At 45.2% G+C, this 24,006-nt stretch overlaps 3 protein-coding genes across 4 annotated transcripts; 2 read left to right on the top strand and 1 right to left on the bottom strand.

Moving 5' to 3' along the window:
* Positions 1 to 686: 686 nt before the first annotated feature.
* Positions 687 to 2,170, top strand: LOC105182466 (prenylated Rab acceptor protein 1). Its single transcript, XM_011139892.3, has 4 exons — positions 687 to 892; positions 1,096 to 1,329; positions 1,531 to 1,730; positions 2,006 to 2,170. The coding sequence occupies exons 1-4, from the start codon at positions 825 to 827 to the stop codon at positions 2,107 to 2,109; spliced, it is 606 nt and encodes a 201-aa protein (XP_011138194.1). The 5' UTR covers positions 687 to 824; the 3' UTR covers positions 2,110 to 2,170.
* Positions 2,171 to 2,650: 480 nt separating this feature from the next.
* asun (integrator complex subunit 13 asun) lies at positions 2,651 to 6,753 on the top strand. Of its 2 annotated transcripts, XR_849701.3 has the most exons (10): positions 3,000 to 3,215; positions 3,303 to 3,377; positions 3,561 to 3,847; positions 3,915 to 4,005; positions 4,111 to 4,318; positions 4,514 to 4,893; positions 5,044 to 5,205; positions 5,415 to 5,743; positions 5,817 to 6,348; positions 6,519 to 6,753. XR_849701.3 is itself a non-coding variant. In XM_011139891.3 (9 exons), exons 1-9 carry the CDS (start codon positions 3,000 to 3,002, stop codon positions 6,082 to 6,084), a joined length of 2,016 nt encoding a protein of 671 aa, XP_011138193.1. In that variant the 5' UTR covers positions 2,651 to 2,999; the 3' UTR covers positions 6,085 to 6,753. The 2 variants fall into 2 exon arrangements, 1 of the variants encoding a protein (XP_011138193.1); XM_011139891.3 differs by having other exon boundaries at positions 2,651 to 3,215; positions 5,817 to 6,753.
* Positions 6,754 to 17,182: 10,429 nt separating this feature from the next.
* Positions 17,183 to 24,006, bottom strand: Amun (protein amun). The gene is made up of 4 exons (XM_011139890.3): positions 23,701 to 24,006; positions 19,706 to 19,802; positions 18,755 to 19,070; positions 17,183 to 18,297 (listed from the first exon to the last, which is right to left on the bottom strand). Exons 1-4 carry the CDS (start codon positions 23,847 to 23,849, stop codon positions 17,831 to 17,833), a joined length of 1,029 nt encoding a protein of 342 aa, XP_011138192.1. The 5' UTR covers positions 23,850 to 24,006; the 3' UTR covers positions 17,183 to 17,830.

The raw sequence follows: 24,006 nt of genomic DNA, 5'->3' as shown, positions 1-24,006 counted from the left end.
GACGAAAAAAATTAGTTTCATCATAATTCGGTCATTTTCTCGTCAGTTCGATGTCATCATAATTTTATGTTCTACTTGAGATCTTGTTGCTCCTTGTGATAAATCAACTGTTGGTGCATGGGCGATCGGCCTTTAAAGACTTTTAGATTGCATTAATTGCTCTACTTCTTGTCCTTTTAAAATTTAACAGCTAAACTTGTTTCCAGAAACATCCTAGCTGAGTCCGACCCCCATAATGGCTGCGTTCCGATATTCACTGCCAGTACTGAAAATCTATAATATATGTGACATAAAGTATATATTTTCAATACTGGCAGTGAATATCGGAACGCAGCCAATGGCCGCGTTCAGTAGAACAAAGTGATCAGAGAGCGCTATGTGTGATTATTGTCTGTGATTGGAGCATTCTTTTAGATTCTTCATAGACCCAGAAATATTTATCAGGAGCGAGATTCAGTGGAAAATCTAGTAATGTTGTCCAACTGTTGAGTCTGCTGAACGCGGCCAATGATACAATCTAGTAACATCGAAATGAAGAAAGCTGTCGAATAGTCAAATTTGGAAAATATCGAAAGAACAATCGATTTTCTAAAACACGAGAATCGAACATCGATTAATCGGTCAGATCAGTGTGACGTTTGCTAGGATTGAGAAAGAGAAAGAGAGAGAGAGAGAGAGAGAGAGAGAGAGAGAAAGAGAAAAAGAATAAAAAAAGAGAAATTTATCTGCCAACTATTGTCCTGCTTTATGTTGGTGTTGAAAATTTCGTGAGAGAGATTTTAAGCGAGTGACTCACAAGATATCTGCAATCTCTTTAAGAAATCATGGTGGACGTGGAAGTCCCGATGGGGGAGATGCAAATCCCACAGCAAAAATATAAAGCTACGAACGGGTAACGATTAAATGCTTCTGCTATGTTTTCCAAAGTTTTTGTCCCATTAGCTAACCTCTAACCTCTAACCAAACGTCACAATATGCAAATTTAATAACAAATGATGTAACAGAATACAGGATGTATAGAACAGTATGGAGAGATGATTGTGTTGTAGGATTGATTATTAAATTATGCGCGCTAATTAATTTTTGTATTTACAGATTTGAATTTCTTCAACTACCTCAACTACCACTTGAGCAAATAGGTTACCCTCAGGCACAGAACTGGATTGAACATAGAAAGGCAAATATTCGACCGTGGTCGTTGTTTCTCAATACAAACAATATTAGACCACCTCCTAATATAACAAGACTGAGTAAACGAATTGTGAAGAACATTGAATATTTTCAAAGCAATTATCTGTTTGTATTTGTTGGACTAGTTATCTATTGCTTGTAAGGGATATGTTTTATTAATATACATATATCTCCTTTTATGTAAATTATATATCTTTTATAAAGATTTTCCAGTTTGATCTTTATATAGCTCAAAAGTTTGCTTTTTTTTAACTTCAATATGATTATATTTTTTATATTATTTTTTTATCATTTTATATTAATAATCTTTATGATAATATCTAATGTCTAATTTTTCAGGATAACTTCGCCTCTGTTATTACTCGCTGTTGTTGCATCTCTTGGGATATGTTATAAAGTCTCTCAACGGCATTCTAAACAAGAATTAATGATATTAAATATAAAATTGACTCTAGCACAGATATATTCCTTGGTTGGAATTTGTTCATTACCTGTATTTTATTTGGTTGGTGCACATGCTGCTGTATTTTGGGTACTTGGTAAGTGAAACATTATTTAAATATATACATTTACCTCACTTGATTATTTATTGGAATAATTAATAGTATGAGGACATTTGAAAAAAAAAATAAATGTGAAATATATAACACATGATAATCCCTTCTAAAATCCAAAAGTACAAATGTGTGTATGCATACAAATTCACAGGATGTTATAAATTTATTTGAATATAATATTATTTGTGATTGATATGTATATACTCAGGGGCTTCTTATAAATAATACAAAAAATAAATTATGAAATTTCTTTTTAGGTGTTTCTTGGTTTTTGATAACTCTTCATGCTGCTTTTTATAATATTGACGCAATATTATGTCCAGGAGAAGAAGAACTCAATGCATTGGTGCAAGTAGTATAATCTGTTAAATTGTTGTGTATTTTGTAGAGAAATTCTTTATAGTATATAAATGTAAAATTAATCATCTCTATATAATGTGCATAATATATATATATATATATATAATTAAATATTAAAAAGGACTTCTTTATCTGATATTTATTATATTAATGGCAATAATAAAAATTTTGTACAATTTAAAAAAATATATATATATTGGAAAGAACAGTTTATTTTGTTACAGTTATTTAAAAAGATATTAAGATATAATAATATTAATTATATTTCTTTGATATACACATTTCTCTGGTAGAAACTTTTATTTATATTGCTTATATAAATTTGGTCGATAACTGTATGACGCGTCATTTTTCTTTTAACTATTTTCCTTGCAATGTCTTACTGGGATAACGTCTATTTTTTATACATATATAACATACTTTCTGGTATGTTGACGCGCATGTGCAAAAGAACATTTTAACAACACTATGCAGTGATGCGTTGTCGGTAATACGTGTGTTTATTATCTACTCGGTAGTTGTGAACAATGGTTCTCAACGTTTCAATGTTTAATATGTTATATATATCGTTGGAATAAAATAGATATTAATAGTTTTATAACGTGAGCATTTTAATAAAATTAAAATTCAAAGTAATAAGATCCATATTACTGTGCGAATGTCACGAGATGTGGCCGTTTTTGATCTAACCTCAATATATATTCAAAATTTTACCATGAGGTGTGTTGAATGGCAGAATAAACTGGATCCAGTCGAAAGCACTTAAAACTACAAACAAGATTTGGACATAAAAGGATAAATAATTTGTACATTCGTCTTGTGAAAACATATTTGTTTAATATAGATTAAATAATAACAACAATAACAGTAGTAGTAACAACGACAAGCAAGATGTATCCCGCTAATCACAAGACTGTATTTGTGTTGGATCATACCCCGTACTTTGGAATTTCTACAGAGTGTCCGTTAGAATTTGATTTTCTAAAGGGCAGAGGCCAAAATCTGATTCCATTAGCACCAATTTGCAAATCGCTATGGACTACTAGTGTTGAGGCCTCATTGGAGTATTGCCGTATTGTATGGGACCTGTTTCCCATGGGCAAATTGGTATGCAAAGATAAACTTTACTATTATTAGTATTACAATTTTACCATTATCAGTATTACTATCATTGTTATTCTTATTATCTCTTAGATTAGGTTTGTGGTGACAGACCGTGCTGCCTATGTACTAAACTCATGGAGCCCGTCCCAGCAGAACTTGAATCATGCAAGTATCTTGTTAAATTCCTTGTTAAATTTAATCAGTATGTAACAATCAAAAGCAGAAATTATTGATTGTAAATGTAGCTACAACAAACATATAATTCTTCAAACAAATATTTATTGTTCCATATATAACAAGTATCTATGTTCCATAATGAGAAAATGAATCCTACTTTTTGTTGTACAGATAATGAATGGCACTGCAATCTTGGGAGTGCCGACAAAGACACCAGAACCTGGAGAAGACTATTCAGTAGTACATGGCTTACGTGTGGCAATTGGGACTCTGAATGAGTGTTCTGATATACAACATGAGAAAAGAACATCTTTAAATGAAAACACTAATAATCTAATAAACAGGGGCAGAGTTATATGTATCACGAGTGCACGTGACGATAGTAATATGAAGAGTTTGGAAAATATATTTCTAAATGAATTAACGCAGGAAAATAAGACTGCATTAGCTTCGGACCAGTTAGTATTTACATAGTTATTTTGTTAAAATATTATGCTTTTCATAATATCACTTTTCTGTTTGCAGTTTGATACCCATTGATTATTGTCACTTGGTTATACTAAATATATTTCCCAATAATATCGAACCACAAGTCACTAGTCAAGGTCCACGAGAGGTATGTCATTAATCAACCGAATCAATTATCCGATCTTACTCAGTATACATATAAAAAAATTGTACAACGGGATTGATGTTTTTAAGAATAATTTTTCTCACGCAGATCTCACCGTTATTAACAGTGGAAGTGCATTCGATCAAAGCTTCGGCTCTTTACTCCAAGTTATCGCATCTTATTTTGTCTCATTATGATCTAGCCAGTACCACGGTGACTGGTATACCTATGAAGGAAGAACAAAATGCCAGCTCATCTGCCAATTACGACGTTGAAATATTTCATTCTTCCGCTGCGCACGCTGTTATATTAAGAGGTACTTTTCAGATTTTTATTATTTGAGAAAAAAAAAGTAAATGTTTGATGATTAATAACGAATAAGTAAATAATGATTTATAACTGATATTACTGGTATTAATAATAAATAAATGATATATCAATAACAAATGATAATTTTGAAATTGTAAGCGTTATGTACGCGATAATGGAATTACAACTGTTTTTGCCGTAGGAAACCCGCAAGACTCGGCGCTAATAAAAACTTTCAGACGTTTCGAAGAAGGCTCGGAGTACGAGACTGTAACACTCAAGTGGTGCACACCGCGCGGCTGCAGTGCATCGGAGATGCAAAATTGCACAGCGATGCACCGGATAACACCCGTGGACGTTAACAGCAGACCATCTTCGTGTCTGATCAATTTCCTTCTAAATGGCAGATCAGTGATGCTTGAAATGGCCAGAAAGACTGGTGGAAAGACCATCTCTCACTTGTTAGCAGCACACGGGGGCGAAATCTTTATACACACTCTGTCCACCGCTAGAAGTGTACTTGAAGATCCGCCTTCCATAAGTGAAGGTTGCGGCGGTCGCGTGACCGATTACAGAATAACCGTAGGATGCTTTTCGTAATTATACTTCATTATTACTCATTGGAAAATTCCAAAAGTTACTTCGTTCGAAGGAGATCTATTAAAATCGATTGCCGTCTTTTCTCTCGGTGTTACGCAGATGTTTTATCTCGATAACATTCCTTTGTCGCAGGATTTCGGAAATCTCATGCGAAATAATATATTAGTGCCACTGAAACGCATTGCCAATGACAATAGCGACGGTCCGGTGGAGAAGATGAGGTCCAGACTAGAACGCTACACGAAATACTGGCCTATCGCCATCTCCAGTACCCTCCTGTTCAACGTAAAGACGGTTTGTATTTAATCAATTTAATTGTGAATTATACAATTAAATATAAATTTAGTTGAATTATATAGATTGGTTATACAAAAAAATATGTCACATAAGTAAAGTATGTCGTAAGTTAAATTATATGAATAAGTTATACGTTTAAGAGCAGTTGAGCGCGCTGCGTTTTTCGTGCGTTCTTTCCGGCGTAACAAAAATGTCGTTGCTTGTAGGTGATAGATCCGCTGCCGGAACTTATGGTAAAGGAAAAGCTCACTACGGAAGAAGTGCTGCAGTGCAAGCAGATACTGTTCAGTTTGCTCCAACTAGAAGCGAAGCATGAGGCATTACCGTTGCCGAATATCGGCGGAATCCGCGGTGGCAAGAGTGTGAGACGAGAAGAGCAGTATCGTCTGCTATGGGGAGAGGTGGAAACGTTTCTGAGACATCACGCGAACAACTCGGCCGCGCATACCGAAATACTCGACTGTCTAATAGATATTAAAAGTAAAGATGATAAGAACAAAGTAGAGTTGGACCAAGCCTTGCGAGAACTCGACGGGTAACTATACGATTACCGAATACCGCGAGCTTTCGTAGGTTTCCGAGAATATCTAAAAATTGATTCGTCGCAGGTTTGGGAAAGAAGATGGAGCCGCAGGCCGGGTGAATGTGATCAGAGCGACGACGGACTCACCGATGTCCCCGCCGACGTGCGCGTCGACTCTGAAGCAGCCGCCCAAAAGCAAGAGTCTGCTGGACATCTGGCTGGAGCGCAGCGCGCCGAAAACCCCAAAGATCGAATTCAACGGTAGACTCAACAGCGATGGTCTCAAGGCGAAGCTCTATCGCAATCTGAAGGAGACCGGGAGGGAACCCAGAGAGCCCATTCTGGAAGGTTAATTCCCCGACGCGAGGAAATGCCAAGGACTTGCCGAGTGCCGGCGACGGGACAGTGTACGATATATCGCGACGTATCGCGTTGTAAATACAAGTGATTTTTCATCTCGGCGGTACTGGCGGATTTGTTGAACTGAATTCGACGACTAACAGTTGTTGCGGACAGCTTCATATTGACAATTGTCGATTGATATTGTATATAGAACGCGCTCGACCAATTAGTGTTTACATTGAACGACAAACATCTCCCGAAGCGACAAGAGCCACGTATGTTTGCACTTTGTTCTCTCACTCTATCGCGGGAAATATTTTTATTTTCGACTTTGTACAGTGTATTCTTCACGGTAGAATTATACACCGTACAATATCTCACGATGTTTTCCACCTGTATCAGCTACTCTCGCGATGAAAGATACAAATGTGACACCAATTTGCAGAACCGTGTGACCTCTCGGTGACTGCACACAAGCTGAGAGAGAAATTCGAGAATTCAAGTAGGACGTAAATTGGATTTACTTTCGATCTTCGAAGCATTTGGATTGCATTCGGAGATACCTTGACTCGGTCATTCAGCATGGCTGAGCCTTATCAACGTCGCGCGAAGACGCGCACACCTGCGTGTGAGAATACATGGGATGAGAGCATAACGAAAGTAGTACATCATTCTTACCATCTCCCCGCTTCGTCCCGCCGTCTCATCGGCTGTCCTCACCGTCCCGCTGTTTTACGACCGACACGTCTGCCGAGTGTCTGAGGCTGCGTCGCGGCACGTCGACCACTATATAAACCTATATCTCACTTTGGCGCCTGGTCCTCCCTCCCCGTGCTAATCGATGGATGGAAGGACGCTAAAATCGAGAGGAGGAAGGAGAAGAGACCGTGCGCTGCGCGCGTAAGTCAATCTGGACGCCGCGTGCACCGTCTCTCAATTTGAGGCAGACAGGAAGGGGGAGAGAATGCAAGGGAAATCTATAATGCGAATGTAGGAATCAACAAGTTGACGAGTGTCACGGCATGTCGAGGCATAAAAAACAAAATTGACTCAAGCGCTCAAGCGCTTTGGATCTGTGGAAGTCGCAAGCGCAAGACGGTTCAGAATCCGGACGCTTGAGAACCGAGGGTCAAAGGATCTTCTTTGTACCACGGAAGATCAAGGACACACGAGAGATCCATTCGCTCGAACTTGACGGGACCTCGCAACGAGCTCGCAACGAGAACGTCCTTAAAGCGAGTCCGTCTGCGAGTTTCATCTGCGATCTGCTCTTCGAGAGGGAGACGACGAGAGGATGATCGCGCATCGAGAGAATCGCGCCGGCCGATCAAATCGGTCTATTTCGAGCGAAGCCGTTACTTCTGCTGTTATGCTATTTGCGCTTGTGTAATGCAAGCAGCTAAAAGAGAAACAGACGGAGAGGTGACGAGAGGGAGCGAGAGGGTTACAAGAGGCGGAGGAGCAGGAGGAGGAAGAGATGGAGAAAGAGGAGGAGGGTTGCGGAAGGGGACCAGTGAGTACAAGTGCATGACGTAACGGTTCATTCATCCCGAGACAGGCGATAGAGGATATCTCGGTCAATGGTATACTTATGCATGTAAACGCGCGCGCGTGTGTGTGTGTGCGTGAGAGCGTGAGTGTGCAGCGTGCATGCTGCTGCGCGCTGTCGCGTCGCTTTTCTCTCATTTTCTTTTTCGGTCGTATACGCCGCCACGTGTGTGCATACGCGTGCATGCAGCAGGGAGACGAGAGAGGCGGCGGCTACCTTCGTAGAATGCGGACGCTCGAGCCCCTTCACGGGGCTCTTGATCGAATCCTTGAATTTCGCGTTTTCCACTCGCGTTCGCACACTCGCGACTCGCGTTCACCGCACCCCGCTGTGTGCTTTCGCCCGGCCTCGAGATTACAGCAGTGGGACAGTGGTGTGTCGCGACCCACTGCCAAATGTGTTGACTTTTCACGCTGCATCGTTTTCAGCGTGGCAGCTAAAATTCTGACCGCCAATTTCTACCCGTAAGAATTTATTCCTTTTGTTATTTATTTATTTATTTATTTGTTTGTTTGTTTGTTTGTTTGTTCGTCATCCCGAGGCGGTGTTCTCCGTGTTTAACTTCTCTCTTGAAATGTACCTCTTACCGTGGACAATTACAATGCTCGATTACACGCGCATTGCACACTTGTTTCATCTCGATAAGAAGCGATATGAAGCAGAAGCCGAAACGTCGGTCATTCGAATGAAATGTTATGACGTAAGCGAACAATTGACAACAGTAGTAATAGTAACGAGCGTATCAATGGCTGGATTGCTGGTGTTTGATTGACGAAAGGCTTTCTATCGGATCTTACGATGAAGATATATTATCTCGAAGATATAGACGCGGCGCGAGCGACGGCTTGAATGGTCAAACGATTAAACAGACGACCGGCATTATGCAATTCGCATGACGTCGCACAGAGAATTATACATATGCGGTGATCGATATCAATGAAGCGCGATAGCGCTTTCGTGTAATTATTCAGCGTCGCTAATATTTTGCGCCATGAATATTAAACGCGACACGTCAGCCAGCAACGCTGGAATACGTAAATGAACGGACTAATTGTTGCCGATAATGGCACGCAAAGCGACTGCATTGTAGTACGGCTATGCGCGAGAGTGCACCGTTTATATAATTGAGACTCGTGTATATAGCCGGTACATATCGATCCCCGCGGCCTTAAGGGTCACTGAACGAAACGAAACGAAAGAGAGAACGAAGCGGCTGCGTAGCACAGTGCGGCGCGATATGCGCTTCCGCACTAATGAATAATAAATTACGGACACGGGGCTTTCGACAGCCGAAGAGGAAAAACGAAAAATCCGGATTAGATCCGGCCGCCGATCGGCCGATGTCGCGCGCGACGGCATGAATTTTCAAACATGAAATAATTCCCGACAAATCCGGCTGGGAGAACTTTCCACAACGAGACTATGCACGTAGAACTTGTGGCAAAGTTGTCGGAATAAAGGCCGCTGAAGTTCTAAGTATTTGTTAAAACACTAACTTTTTCGTCACTCGTGTGTGTGTGTGTGTGTGTGTATATGTATGTGTGTGTGTGTGTGTGTGTGTGAAATTTTACTGTTTCGTCTGTGGAGCTCCTGCCGACGAATCGACGTGTATATATTCCGCGGAATGTTAATTTGTCCGTTTTACAAGCGCAAATTTGTTAAAATATCAAACTATTGTCGACTCGTGTTTGTATTTGCGAAAGTTTTTCCACGCCTCGGTCGATACAAGCTTCGTCGGGGCCGGAAGCTGAGACTTGAATTTTTCAGTGCATCCCGTAGCGAGCCCCATGGAGCACGACGCAGAGGTAGCGCAGAAACCGTTTCCCCTTCGTAGGGTTGCCACCCCTCGAAGCTTAGGGCCGAGCGATCCTTTGTCATCCCTTTGAGCGCCGTCCCTGGAGGACGTACGAACGGCACGGCAACGCAGGGATGTAGCTCATGGGGGAACACAAGAGCGCGGTGAATACGCGCCAACAAATTCTGCGTGCTCGTGCGCGTTCGGCGAGCGATTCTCGTTCAAATTTTCATCATATAAATGCGGCGTGTCCGCATTGTGTAAATTTCACTAACTGCCTTACTTATGTCGTCCGGATGTTTCCCCGTTGAATTTGCGTTGATTCAGCGGAGAATAAGAGCGGACGATCGGCGTAAAGACTATTATTAAACAAAAATACGGCGCGGCGCGCATTTATAGCGAAATGCAAATTCAGGGGGTAAAGCGAGTTAAAATTTACGTATTAATTACGACGTATTGCGGATGTTAATTTTACCGAATGAATATATTCCGCGCGCGCATTATCGGCGATATATTTCATACATTAAAATTCGCAGGCAAGTTGCATTAATTTCCTTTCCCAACGCCCGCCCCTCCCCCCCCGCCTCCCCCTGTAATACAGTCGCCATCTCTGCCAGTTAATCAAAATTATTCTGACCGGGTTGAAATTCCGTCGGGGGGCTGGGCCGGGTAATTTCATAAAGTTAATCGCGCAGCGTGCAGTAATTAGCATAAGTGGTCTGTCAAGCCTCGTTACATCAATATAAATAATACTTGTCATGTTTCATCATCTTCCTCTCGCAGCGCACGATTTCCTCCCGTCCTTGGTCGCCATTGCAGTGCAGCGCTATCCACGGCAGCGTGTTCTCCCGCTGAGAGAGTGTCATCTCCAGAGGAAGGAAGGGCGATCTGTTCACCACGACCCAGAGTCGCCAACCGTGCAAGAGGCCGAGATCCAGTCGCGGGACAGCTGGTGCCAGCGGCTTTCAAAGAGCGACTTCTAACGAGCTCCTCTCTGCTACGCGACAGGTCGAAGGGTTGATCGCGAGAATATCGTTAGGCGGTGACAATCCTGTGTTTGATCCTCTTCATTTCGACGGGCCTCGACAACGAGGCAAATCAGCAGCAACGGACTGGTGAACATGAAGCAACAGTAGCGTTACATCGAAGTTGTAACTTGCCGCTCGACGATGTGACTGATGCACGCAACTCGTGTTACCTTCCCCGGACAAGCGAACTTGCAGAAGCCGATTGCGCGCAGGGTCTGCTGGAGGTGTCGTCGACAGCTTGCTAACGGAGAATACAGCGGGATGTGCTGGCGGAGTATGATGACAGATTGACGGCGGAAGCCCAGCAGAATCTGCCGTGATGATCTCGCGCGCGGATCCTGCTCGGTTTCTGCCGGCAAATTATGTCAGCAGGCTCCGTCGGCAGAACACGAGCAGCTGGAGCACTATGGATCCGCCATTGTTGTGTTGTCAGTAAACACCAACTAACGGCGAGACGTTGCATCAATTGCTCCAATTTCGCAAATGGTGTATATGTAAACGTCATATACAGGGTGCTAAATTTCTAACGTAACAGGTGAAAAATCTCGACAACTATGGAAGATGTTAAAAAGAAGCTAAAGCACGTGTTCCATGATTTCGAAGGGGAAAGAGAATGTCATTATCAGTTTTTATTTGGAGGACATTTTCAAGGTCAGTTGAAGGTCAACTTAATTTTTTAAAATTTTTGAAAAAAAAGCCCAATTTTTTATTATATCTTCTTTTTCTGCCAATTAATTTTAACAACTTTTGTCTGAAACATTTTTTTATTTGCCTAATATTTTTTGAAATATTTAAGGAAAACTCGGTAACTTTTTCAACATTTGACTTACGATATCTCGCTATTCGTCGAACGAAAAAATAGTATTAGACTTTTTTACTTTATTTACTATCAAGGATATATTACTATAATAGTGCCCTGACTTTTGTTAACTCATCGACCTTTGGAAATTTCAAAATTATTAAATTATTAAATCATGAAAAACGTGTTTTAGCTTCTTTTAATATCCATCATAGTTTTCGAGATTTTTTAATGTGAAAGTTAAAATGGGACACTCTGTATATATTAGAGGTACCGGAAAGTCTTTTCGTTTTTATTACAAAACTTTGCATGAAAATAACAAAGTAAGCTCGATCTCAATGAAAGTTGATAGACGCAATAAAAAAATGTTGTTAACTAACCTGGAATTTAAATTGATTTTGGATTAGAATTAAGAACCCATACTGTATAACCACGGAAATTTAAGGCTTTAAAATACAAAGAGACTTTCCGGCACCCCTAATAATATCTTGCGCGTGTCGAGCGTAACGGTCACATTGTTCATTGCAACATGCTGGTGCAACGTCACTGTTAGTTGGCAGCCACCGGTCGAATCTGCTGCCAGTCTGCCGGCATACCGCTGGCGTTTTGCTCATTGGCTCGCATTATTGAAACTGAGACATTGATGCAATGCCTTCTACTTTCGTTGCTTGCCGTTGACCGGCGGATTGCGTTTCGCTGACACGTGCAGCAATGCTGCACGGCGAGCACACACCATCGTATGATAGCATCGTACAGCCGCACGGTTCATGTACTCGAGTGTTCGCGTGCTCACGTTCTCCTCCTCGTCGTCGTCGTCGTCATCATCGTCATCGTCGTCGTCGTCGTCGTCGTCGTCGTCGACAACTGCGGCGGCGGCGGCGGCGGCGGCGGCGACCCGCATATGTTACGTCATCGCGTCTTCACCGACAGCAAGCGTCCACAATCGCACTTGTGACCTTGTATTTTGTATGTACCCCTCTCCTCTCTCCGCTCTTCTCTTCTCTTCCTCACCCGCAGTTCCACCATGCCGCACCCCGCCGGAATATCCCTTGCTCTACCCCTTGGCCCCTCCGCCGCGCTGGCGTCACGTGTGACGCGGATAGGAGAAAGGGAATGGGAAGGGGAGTAGGAAAGAGAAGGAGGAGGTGAAAGGGGGAGGAAGGGTGGTTTAAACGGGTGAACACGTCGCAGCTAAGGTCGCGGCGGACGTTACTAGGTCACTGGAGTGACCGCGATGCATCGCACCCATCCTCCCGCTCTCTGCTCCTCTACTCCCGGTGTCCTTCCTTTGACGTTGCCTTCGTTTGGGATCTCTTTGGGTCAAAGGGCGGGAGGCGCGAAAGGAGCGGCTCTCCGTTGCAGGTAACGCGGCGGCTTCTTTTCTCCCTTCCCCCTTTCTCACCTCTTTCCTCGTTTCTTCTTTGCCTGTTAACGAGTGTTCCTTACGATATCGCACGGTTTGTTTGAAATTTTTATTCTTCGAGTTGTATCAAAGATCCGTGATAGAGAGAAGAAGATCTCTCTCTCTCTCTCTCGCTCTCTCTGTTCTCTTGTTGCTTCAAGTATCTCAGGGGGAAATTCCGCGCGGCGAGAACGAAAAGTCTCATCGGGAGCGAGAGTGAAAATCGCTCGTCGGCACGAAGGTTGTGCGCTGCGAGAATTTCCCGCGAGAGAGTAACGCATCGCGTTCGCGGTGTTTTGCGAAATTCCACGGCCGCCGAGTTTCCGAGATGACCGTCGGATCCTGGATCGGTTCGCGAGCGGCGATCCTACAAAAATCGCCAACGTCGGAGTGTTCTTCTGTTTCTTTCCTCTCCTCGCAAACGTCGGAGGCGCGTAATCTCCTGCGGGTCGAGAGCTCGAGTTCCCGCGGAGCGCTCGTCTCTTCGGCAAACCGGTTCCGGCGATTTCAGTCGCCGGCGAAAAACCGGACCCCGAGGGGCATGCGCGCGCGCGCGCCTGCCAGTCTCGTTCGAAAATGTGCGGTCGGAATCAGCATAGAATACGACGAATAAACAATTGCGGACACAACTGCAAATGCCTTCGTCCTCTCGCCCCCCCCCCCCCGCCCGCCCGGCTGGCGACCGTTTCGTCGTCCACTCTCTCCCCTTCTTCGCGTTTTCCGAGGCGAAAAATTACGAAAAAAATACTGAATCTCAAAGCGACCAACGTACCACATCTATCACGTCTGTCACGTGACGAGACTTCTCTTTCTCTTTGTGGAATTTTGCGGTGAACGTCCGTTCTCGCGCGGTAACGTTCGCGCGGTATTTCGCCGACGTTTGAGTGAAACGAGAAAGGTTCGACGTATTTAAACACACTTTTTCATATAGACGCGTGTCAGCATACCTGGAGGAGATTAAAGCTGAACGCGCGACGCGACGAGGAACGCTGATTCGGCAGTCGACGCGCCTTCGCGAGGACACGGTAGTTCGTCGATTAATCGCGACAGGAACTCGCTCAGCGGTCGTACCTTCTTGCCGAAGGATTCGGCGAGAATCCTAGCGTATATTGTAACAGAGGTGGCAGAAACTCAGTTTCATCCCGGACGAGTCACGGTGAGCGAGGTTCGGTCGCGAATAGCGAGTGCTTCTCGTCGACCGACATCGCAATGCGACCGACAATACTCATCGATGATAATCATTGATCAATCACTGATCTCTTCAAGAATCTTCAAATCCAAGGTGAAGGCGAAGCCAAGGCGGCGGAGACGCGCAGGCCGTCTCGTATGCTGATATACACGGTGGCCGGAAACGAAGAGCCGCGCAATTTCGGTTTCGCCTTGCGTGCCGACGGGATAGACGACGAGAGAAAGTCGTCGGGAAGACTGGGAAAGTGAAACGCTCTTTGCTTTTACTCGACGCGCAGCTGTAGTCCGTGAAACTGCGAGACGACGAACGTTCCCTTCGAGACAGCTGAGAAACGGAACAGGTCAAAGTATCAGCAGCTGAAAAATCTGAAAGAGGCTTCGAGATGTTCGTTGAGGGGGAAACACTGGATGGATTTTTCGTACAACCTTTCGGTATAACTCGCACTTCTTTCTTTCTCTCGTTCTGCAGAGTTGCAAATGTTTTTGCAACAGTGAAAGTATAAATGCCAGTCGGTTGGGAATACTTCATCTTGTAGCAAAAACAAGTTTTTTGCAAATGTTTCTCTTCGTCATTCAGCGTCCCCTCAAAGAAAAGAAAAAAAAAAAGAACAAAAAAAAGAGCTGAGGGATCCACGACGAAATTTCGAGATCCGGCCGAAATGAAGAGCGAAGTGTGCTATCGACAATTGTTATTATTGTCATTATCGTTCGAGGAAATTCGAACGGATGCGCACTCGCGATCGCACGTATCGTGCAAAAATATGTACACATGTATGTGCGCACGCGTGTTATCGCGCGTCGGGGCAGACGTTTTTATTTTACTGAGCTTGATGGACTGAAAGCATTACTTTTATTTCCTTCTAAAGTTTCATTTTACTTACAAGGTATTTGGTTTGCTCCATGCATCACTCTGACATGCAGTTGTTCATTAGGTATATAAATTATGGTAATGATTCGGTATTATATATATAATAATTATATATAATTATATAATAATTATTTATTATTATTATTATTATTATTAATATTATCATTATGTCCACAGTATCCCGCCTTTGTTTTTCTTTTTCCTTTTTTTTTTCGCTATTCACGGAGTCGTTTGCTTTCTTCTTCCCCTCCCTCCCCCACCCTCGCAAATATAATTCCCCCTTCTCTCTCCCTTTCTGTTTGTTTGCAACGATGTGATCGTCTTTATCCAAGGAATGATTCGTTAACTCCGCCGTGTGTGTGCAGACGTCGCTAAAACTGATCAAGCGGGATCGATATGTACGGGGATAACGGGAAGTGTGTGTGTATGTGTATGTGTGTGTGTGTATATATATGTATCGTGTTATTCGCGTCTGAACGTAATCCACGATCCTGTCGTTCAAAGACAACTCTTCGGGGTTGCGACAGGGGATCTTGAGAGGATACTCCGCTGCGTATCTACCCAAAAGTACAAGAAAATCCAAAAACTTAAAAATACGGGAAATTCGGCGCGATTTCGCAGGTTCCTTTCCTTTTCGCAGGAATTCCCGGGTACCGCAGGGAAGCCGCTGAGATTTCGCAGGCGCCGAGTAATGGACGAGGAACGAGAATACTAAGGTGTGAAATCCCACGTGTCGGCGAATCGCTCAGCCTCGCGAGGAGAAGGATCACGTGTTGGATATATCGGCAGCTTAAGCATAGCGCGTGTCAAAAGTTCGCACTCTGTATGCACGATCCGGACAGGCTGAAAGTAAGAGGCGACCATTGTTCCTTATCGTCTGTATATTCGACGCGCGAGCTACGTTTGCGTGGCGAAGTCGCCAAGTTTGCGTATCCTATCGGTCGAGGATTAAACTGGTAAACATTTCACACTGTCCCATGCTCGCTTTGCGGTCCAAGTGTTATCATCTACCGTGACGAAATCGGGTTTTGGGAGAAGCGCAGGATGAAAGAAACGGAAGAAAGGGGAGAAGGACGACGAGAGGCGAAGGAGAGGAGATCGCGACACAAGCTCGGAAAGTCCGCAACCTTTCGCTGCGCTTTCGAAGCCACGGAGAAACACTCTGAACGTGGCGAACGTTATTTTTTGTCTTTTTCTTTCTTCCCGTCGGTTTTCTTCCTTCTTTTCCTTTTTTTTCGCTCGAAACGTCTGTGTGTCGCGATTTTGTATGTGGATACGATGGATCGGAGGTACAGAAAAGAAAGATGGACGTGTAACAAAGTTTTGCATCACCTTCTTATTTTTCTTTTTTTTTCCTTTTTTTTTTGTATAAAATGGCAGATGGTTGCAGAGCGGCGATAGAGGAACTGTGGAAGAAGGGAGGATCCGAATGTTCGCGGGATCTCCGTTTTCCACGCCGATCCAACACACCGTGATGAGCGGTTTCGGCAAACCGTGGACTCGCGCAATTTTCGAGATTCCGCGTGCGCGTGCGCGCGAATTTCCCCCCACCATTCTCGAGGAGCCGATTCACAGCGACTCTACGATCGCAAGTCCGAAAGTTCGCCGTCTCTCGGGGGGATTCCGAGGGAAGCCGAAGAGACCTCCCGACAGCTCCTGCTGCGATTCGTGCGACCCGAAACTCGAATTATCAAGTATCTCTCGAGAAAAGCTATATTAGACACTTTTCAAGTGTGTCACTAATTGAAAAAAAGAGGGAAAGATTCCTCAATTTGTCAAGTTCCGGGGATGCGAAAGGTTCATATTACTACGTTCGTGAAAGAGATCCTTTATTTCTAACAATGTTGAATCCACTTCCACGTTTCCTCGTCTATGCCAGCACACTTTGTACAAGAGATCCATAGTCAAGGTAGTGCAAAACTCTGGTTCGACAGTGCGAGTGTGTTCAACGCGCACGGGAGAGATTATTCGCTCAATAACAAGCACGAGAATCCGGCTGTGTTGTTATTGCATTTTTACATCTATGACGCTCACGACGAAATGCAGGGGATCGTCGGTCACTCGATAAAAGTCATTAGTGGGATGATGGGAGCGTAAAAAGAAATGAGACATACCGTGAGACGAAAGAGAGAGAGAGAGAGAGAGAGAGAGAGAGAGAGAGAGAGAGAGAGAGAGAGAGAGAGAGAGAGAGGGTGGGGAGGAAGGGAGACAGAGAGGAGGAGGAGGAGGAGAGAAGGCAGAGGAGAGAGAGAGAGAGAGAAAGAAGAGAGAGGGGGAGGGGAGAGAGAGAATTAGAGGTTCTAATGCTCCCTTTCTTCTCGTCCTCACAAGAGCCGAGGATGAAGCGAGCGCCCGTGCTCCGGTCCAAGCATCGCGCGATTGTAATCCACCCATCCAACCAACCAACCAACCAACCAACCAACCAACCAACCAACCACCCACCCACCCACCCAACTAACCAACCAACCAACCCATCCATCCATCCACTCATCCAACCATCCATCCTTTCATCTGTCTGTCTATGAATTCACCTATCCACTCACTCGTCGTTCATCCACTCATCTATCCATTCTCACGCATCCGTTCCGTCCGTTCGTCTGTCGTCCGTTCATTCGCTCATCTGTTCATCCACTCACCCGCCTCATCCAGTCAATCAGCCAGCCAGCCAGCTATTCATCCGCGTCTCTTCTCGTCCACAAACATCCATTGGAATATTCATTCGTCCGTACGCTCACAGATTCATACGTCCGCGTTCATCCTTCACCCATTCATCCGTCCGTCCGTCCGTCCGTTTATCCGTCCATCCGTCCGTTTGTTTGTTTGTTTGTTCCTTCCGTCTGTGCCTTCGTTCGTTCATCCGTCTAAGTGTGTCCGTTCGTTCGTTCGTTTGTTCGTTCTTGCGTGCGTGCGTGCGTGCGTGCATGCGTACGTACGTGCGAGCGTGCGTTCGTTCGTTCGTTCGTTCGTTTGTTCGTCCATCAGTCTGTCCGTCCGTCCGTCCGTCCGTCCGTTTGTCTGTCTGTCCGTACGTCAGTCCTGATTCAAAATCGACGACGCGCCGCGATGATCGACAGACTTCGGGCGGGCACAAAAGTGCTGACGCTGTTGCTCGTTGCGAGCCGATCGGGTCACTTCTTGCTCTTCTTGGAGGGAGGCTCCTGCGCGTCCTGCGAGTCCTCCTCGGTATCTTCACTATCGGTCGGTCGCGGCGTGTTGTTGCTGTCGTCATCGTTGGTGATTAGGGAGTCGTTGGTGTCCTCGCTGGCGACCACGGCGTCGCTGGCGGTGATCGGTGTCGCCGGCTTGTCCATCGAGTCCTCGGTGAAGGACGTCGTGGTGCTGTTCTCATCGATCGCTGCAGGATCGAGCATACCCGCGACCGCGGCCGGCGTCTCCTTACCATTCGCCATCATCGTTTCCTGATTGCTGTCGTCCGACGGCTCCGTCGCCTCGCCGTTACTGGGGCCGTGCGAGTTGCCGTTCTCCGTCGAGCCCGGGATGCCGTCTAACAACTCTGACTTGAGCTCTGATGCTACGTAGTGCGTCCATAACGCCAGCTCGACTCTGTGTGGGCTCCATGTTTTACCGTTTGACGCTGGAGCACAGCAAAATGTTTTTCAAACTTTCGAGATGCATCCTAAATACATACCTCCGACTGTGTGTGTGTGTGTGTGTGTCTTAAGCGCTAATTTGTCACGCGAATGTCATCTTTTTCCTTATTTTAATCATTATTCTCTTCGGGAACCTGAGATATATTATGGAAGCGACTCGCGAGACACGGACGCGTGTGCAAGTGAATCTGAGGAAAAAGACGAAAGAACAATAAAAAGCAATCGACCGATCCGACAGGATAAGGAAAAGATGTCGCGGCGGCTCAAGGACTCGACGCGATGGCAGAAGATAGATGAAGGTGACCCGAGGATTCAACGTGGTGGTTATGGGACGCGAGTCGATGATACGTCCCGTTTTGGACTGAAGGGTGTTGCGGGGTGTACCGACAACGAGGGTGCATTGATCAAGCGGGGCTCGTTAGGACTCGTAATCTCGCTTACTTTGTTTGTTCAGCCTCTCGACGGTGTTCTGAATGTGCTGAACGAAGTTGAGGTATTCCTTAGTAGTGTAATCGATACCCTCAATCTCCGGTATCGCCATCAGGCACTCGTCCGCCATAAAGGGCGCGTTCTCCGGCGACGCCGCGGCGAGCAAGGCCGACGCCATCGTGGTACCGACACCCTTCAGATTCGAGAGCGCCGTGATCGCCTGCTCGAGATTCGGAAGCTTCTTGAACGCTTTCTTCGTCTCCGCCATTACGGCACGCGGGGTGTTCACTTTCACCAGATACGACAGCTGTGGGTAGAACTTCCCGCGCTGGAACAAAATGGCGGTCAGCCTCCGCGGAATCCGCGATTGGATTCTTCTGCATCGATCCTCGCGAGGCTAACGACGCTTCGGCCTTGTCGTTGTCGCTCGCAAGGATCGTCAGCGACAGACGGAAGAAGCGGACGCTCCGCCGAGCCCAGACACTACGGGCTCTACGTGACTTTTGTGTCATCAAGTCGCGCGTGTGAGCAGTTTGATGTACATATGAGAAACACTACATTAACTAACGATACTTTCATTCTTCGTCCCAACGGAAGTCGTGTTTTACTTTAACTCTTGGCAGAAACTTACATCCTCTCGTTTATAGCCACACAATTCCAGTTTCCTTTCAATTGCACGCATCAATTAAAAACGCGAGAAGCTGAAGGAAAGCTGCATTCCTGTGTGACACACTTTCGGATGAAGCAAGTTCCCCCTTCATCAGCTTGCCGAATGTGACCAATTGTAAGAAAAGAAACGAGCTCGAGCCCAGCCTCATATCATCGTTAACATCGATCTGCTTCGCGCCAGCTTGTGGAAGCCGCCTGACTCGGGCTTGGCAGAAGCCGCCATGCGGGTGATACTCGCCTAAGCGCACCACCGAGAACGGACGGAACGGAAAGGAAAGGAAAGAGGGGACTTACTATTTGTTTCCATTTCATCGTCTGCACTAGCTCCTCGTGATTGAGATGCGCGTCCTTGCCGCGTGACTTGATCTTCTTCGGAAGCTCATTCTGGTACCTGCGGGCACAAACAACAAGATGTAGACGATCAAGATCGATCCAACGCATGCACGCACGGCAGAGGGGTGAGGAACACATCCACATCCACACCTACACACACACACACACACACGCATACACCTACAAGTGTGTATTCGAGGCGGGCGTTGACGTAACCACGCTACCATCGCTGGTCGCCACTGCCGCCGCCGCCGCCGCCACTGCGGAATACAGGAGAGAATTCGTTAAAAGGCCCATTAAAAATACAAACGTTGCCGCAAGGAACCGACACGCCCCTCGTCCGCGATTGGAGGATGCCCGTCTTTATCGCGCACGTGGATCACACGTGGCGCGACGTTGCTTTAACACCGTCGATCCCCACGCCGATTGCAGCGTCGATTCGTGAGACAGGGTATTCGTCGAGTCGCGAGAGGTGAGCATTTAAAAGCTCAAAGTTCGACGAACAGTGGCGGGGGGGACTTGAGGGAGCGCGAATGCGCTCAAGAGTGGGTGACGAAAGTTCCCCGAGGGAACGACGATCGATCAATCAAGGATCAACAAAGGCTCGCGCGTGTGTGCGACACGGAATGCTGCTTGGGATTTGTTTATTAATTCGCCCCTCGCGTTATCGGCAGACATCCGGATCGCTCCGGAGCACTTTCCTCGGCTGCCACTGATAAGTCGTGTGTTTTCGCACGCGAGCGGAGTGAGTTGGAAAAAGGCGTTTCGAGGAGACGCGTCGTGAAGTTTCCGGGATCGAGTAGCTGAAAGCTGATTAAAGCGGACTTGCGAATTATTCTCAAAGTGCGTGTCTTTGTTAATTGTTGCGATTTGAGATGCGATATGGTACTTTGCACACGCGTGAATCTCGACGACGACGAGTCTCTCGGCGCGCGCAACAAATCGACGTCGGTTATTATCGATAATACAAAGAGCGCGATATTAGTTCCCGTGAAGATAAGCGTTATCGATCATCTGCCCGATATTGCAGCGTGTTCACTCGTCGCAAGAACAACGTAACGTACACGCGACGCGCGCGGCTCTTGTCCGTGACAAAGGACGAATGAGACGATAAATAACGAGGGCGGGACACTTTTATGGGAAGACCGTCAAATTTGTACGCATCTCACCGCTCGCGATATCACCTCTCGATACTCGCGAGGAGGAACTTTAGAAGCGAAGCAGAAAATTGCATCGTTCTGCGCCGATAATATCTACGATCTGCTTTAAAAATGCAGGGCGATATTTTCAAACAAGTTTCCTATTTTGCGCTACTCTCTCCCTCCCCCTTCTCTCTCTCTCTCTCTCTCTCTCTCTCTCTATCTCACGAAGCTTTTCGACATTTTCCACAGTGGCCGAGATTGTGCAAACAAAGTCGAGGAAAAAAGGGAGAAAAAAAAAAGAAAAACGTACGCGTGCCGCAGCACGTAATATCACGTATTCGCACGGCTCGGCACCGTGGAAAAGCAGCCTTGACACAAACTGGCCTCAATGGGAATGAAAACAACGGTACTCCACTTCCCCTGACCCGCGCCCTCGCCCGCGCGCTTCTGCAACACGGAAGAAACTAGCGCGTAAAGTCTACCCTTCCTCCCTCGCTCCTCCGCTCCCTTTCACGTGTTCCTTCTGTCACTACAGCTATAGCTCTCCTTCTTTTTTCCCTCCGTTTCTCACTCCGACATGCATTGCGCTTGCATCACGATCGCGATTCATCGATCGATGGATGTGGATCGAAGCACGATCGAGCGCGGGCGAGTTGAAAAGATGAAGAAGAATTCGCTGTTTCGAGATAGAAAATTTAGTCGTCACGTTTAGAGCGACAAGCTGCTCACCTCGGCATTGCGGAAATTCATTGACACATTTCTTTTGCAGAGAGCTGTGTGACAGGGCATTGGAATTTTGTTGTCAAATATAATGAATAATTTGTCACAGATATTGATTTTGTTAGGAATTTTATTATTTCTCGGCATTTCCCGAAATAAATTACTATTTTATACATAATTTACTTGTTTTACGAATAATCAATTTACGCCGCCTTTAGAACACTGAAACAATTTCCTTTGTTTATAGGAATAAGAGAATTTTTAACGGAAACATCATTATTTTGGTATTTTACGGCAATAAATTGTTTACGAAATTTCATTTTGATTTGGGAAAGATACTTTTATCAAATTGCGCGCGCGCGTGTTTTTATCCTCTCAATTATATGCCAGTGAATTTTTATAAATATCATTATTTATGGATCAGCAGATTTTTAAATGCTTTATTACCCGAAATATTGGATTCTTAGATCCAAAGGTCCAAAAATTATAAATGTCCCATGATCTAAGAATGTATCATTTCAGAAAAATATATTACACTTCATTACTTTTACAAACGAATGTATGAATTTATTTATTGCGATGTATATATGATTTTAACATTTATACTTTCATAAATTCATATTCTTTTATGAAAGTTTGTACCTTGATATGGACATTTGTACAGGAACATCACCAGAATCCTTTTTACTACTGTGAGAACACCCAGAAATTAATAAAAATTATTATTACATAATTTTGTTTCAAATTTTCTGTTGCTACAACAGTTTTAATTGTTTTTATTTTTATTTATAAAACTTTTACTGCAAAACGCGTCTCTTATTAAAAAGAAAAAAGAACTTTTAATTGTATTTCTATATTATTCAGTTTTTCAATCATTCCGACTTGAACTACTCAATATTAAACTTTTGAGAATGTAATCTCTGTTAGATGACGTTAAATGACAATTATATCCATACAAGTAAACAAATAACTCTATTCAAACAAACGCCATTTTAAACATGCCATTTACGTAGATACTTTCTGCATACAATGTAACTTACAACACTCGCATATAGACATTAATACAATATTTTTAATAATTTTTATGATACGTCGCATATAGATAGAAATATAACTTCTTGTTCCCGGCAGGAACAAACTTAAAAGAAAACATTTTTAACCTACCTCTTGTATCGATCTAGGGATCTAAAGTGACAAGAATTCTGCACAACAGCCATCACCAGATGATAATAATAATGATAAAAGAATCATTTTCAGGAAGCTACAGGAAAGTAGTTCAAAGACTAAGAGGAGGAAAAAAGATCTTGGTGGCACCTCATATCAATCAAAGCGCCTATCGACTCGACCGACAAGCATCGCTAAATGATAACAGAAGAAAACAAGCGTGATTATTTCTTAGAAACAAAGGAAAAGAGATCCTACATTATACTCGGTATCGACCTAGGTGGTCGTCCAGGCCCTGACTCAGTCGACGACGGTCCGGCATCGACTAAATGGCCACAGGGAGACTCACATGTCTCAGCGGCTTTCGCATATATTCGCGTATGCGCTCGTCGCTCGGACCCTTTTCGGAACGGAATGTCACTTTCGCGGTACGACCACGTGATGAGAGCCTTCGCCGACTCGCTTTCCGCGAGTTTGCGGGGTGGTAATCCCCGTGATGACGTCTCGCCACCAGTACCCTCTGCGCGAGAGGGTGACATACGGGCGCGCAGGCGGTGTTGCCGCTCGTTCGCGCTGCTGTGGAGTGCAGCGCAAAGCGGGTTCATTGTCCCGCGTGCGCCCCGTGGTAGCGCCGTTTCCTCCCTTGAGCCGTTGTAATGTTGGCCGTCAGCGGCAGTGGCGTTCGTTTCTCTCTCTCTCTCTCTCTCTCCCTCTCTCTCTCTCTCTCTTCCTTCCTTTCTTGATGCACGCACGCGCATATACCCATCGCGCGCACACACACACACACACACACACACACCATACATACAACACACAGAAATGACAGCGTGTGTAACGCGGTCGCACACAGGCGACAAACTCCCCTCACACACACACATACACGCACACACATACATACCACACACCGACCGAGTACGTGTCGCAACTTACCAATTGTCCAGCTTGATCAGCTCCTCGGGTTTTTTCGTCTTCCGATCGGCTTTCAGACGTAACGCTTGCGGGTAAAGTTTGAGAACGTGTTCAAACTGCGCCGCGGTACCCTCCGCGAAGAAAGTCGCTGTGTCTTTCACGGAAGCCATTGCGATAACGCGGGCTTCGATCGACGGCCGTCGGGGCGCAGCACTAGCGCCGCCTGCTGCCGTTGCTCCGTAAAGCGCCGCGTCGTCCGCCGTTCCCGTTGCTACCGCCGCCGCTGTCGCTGCTGCTCGTTGTTACCACCACCACCGCCGCCGTCGC

Source organism: Harpegnathos saltator, unplaced genomic scaffold (genome assembly GCF_003227715.2).
Source record: "Harpegnathos saltator strain DR-91 unplaced genomic scaffold, Hsal_v8.6 scaffold38, whole genome shotgun sequence".
NCBI lineage: Eukaryota > Metazoa > Arthropoda > Insecta > Hymenoptera > Formicidae > Harpegnathos > Harpegnathos saltator.
This window is presented reverse-complemented; position numbering and strand designations above follow the sequence as displayed.

Coding starts and splice junctions, on each gene's coding strand:
- LOC105182466 (XM_011139892.3), top strand. CDS start 825: ATGGTGGACGTGGAAGTCCCGATGGGGGAGATGCAAATCCCACAGCAA. Junction 1,330..1,530: donor GGACTAGTTATCTATTGCTT/GTAAGGGATATG, acceptor CTAATTTTTCAG/GATAACTTCGCCTCTGTTAT. Junction 1,731..2,005: donor TGCTGTATTTTGGGTACTTG/GTAAGTGAAACA, acceptor ATTTCTTTTTAG/GTGTTTCTTGGTTTTTGATA.
- asun (XM_011139891.3), top strand. CDS start 3,000: ATGTATCCCGCTAATCACAAGACTGTATTTGTGTTGGATCATACCCCG. Junction 3,216..3,302: donor TGTTTCCCATGGGCAAATTG/GTATGCAAAGAT, acceptor ATTATCTCTTAG/ATTAGGTTTGTGGTGACAGA. Junction 4,319..4,513: donor GCACGCTGTTATATTAAGAG/GTACTTTTCAGA, acceptor TTTTTGCCGTAG/GAAACCCGCAAGACTCGGCG.
- Amun (XM_011139890.3), bottom strand. CDS start 23,849: ATGGCTTCCGTGAAAGACACAGCGACTTTCTTCGCGGAGGGTACCGCG. Junction 19,803..23,700: donor CTGATCAAGCTGGACAATTG/GTAAGTTGCGAC, acceptor TTGTGCCCGCAG/GTACCAGAATGAGCTTCCGA. Junction 18,298..18,754: donor CGAGAGGCTGAACAAACAAA/GTAAGCGAGATT, acceptor GCTGTGCTCCAG/CGTCAAACGGTAAAACATGG.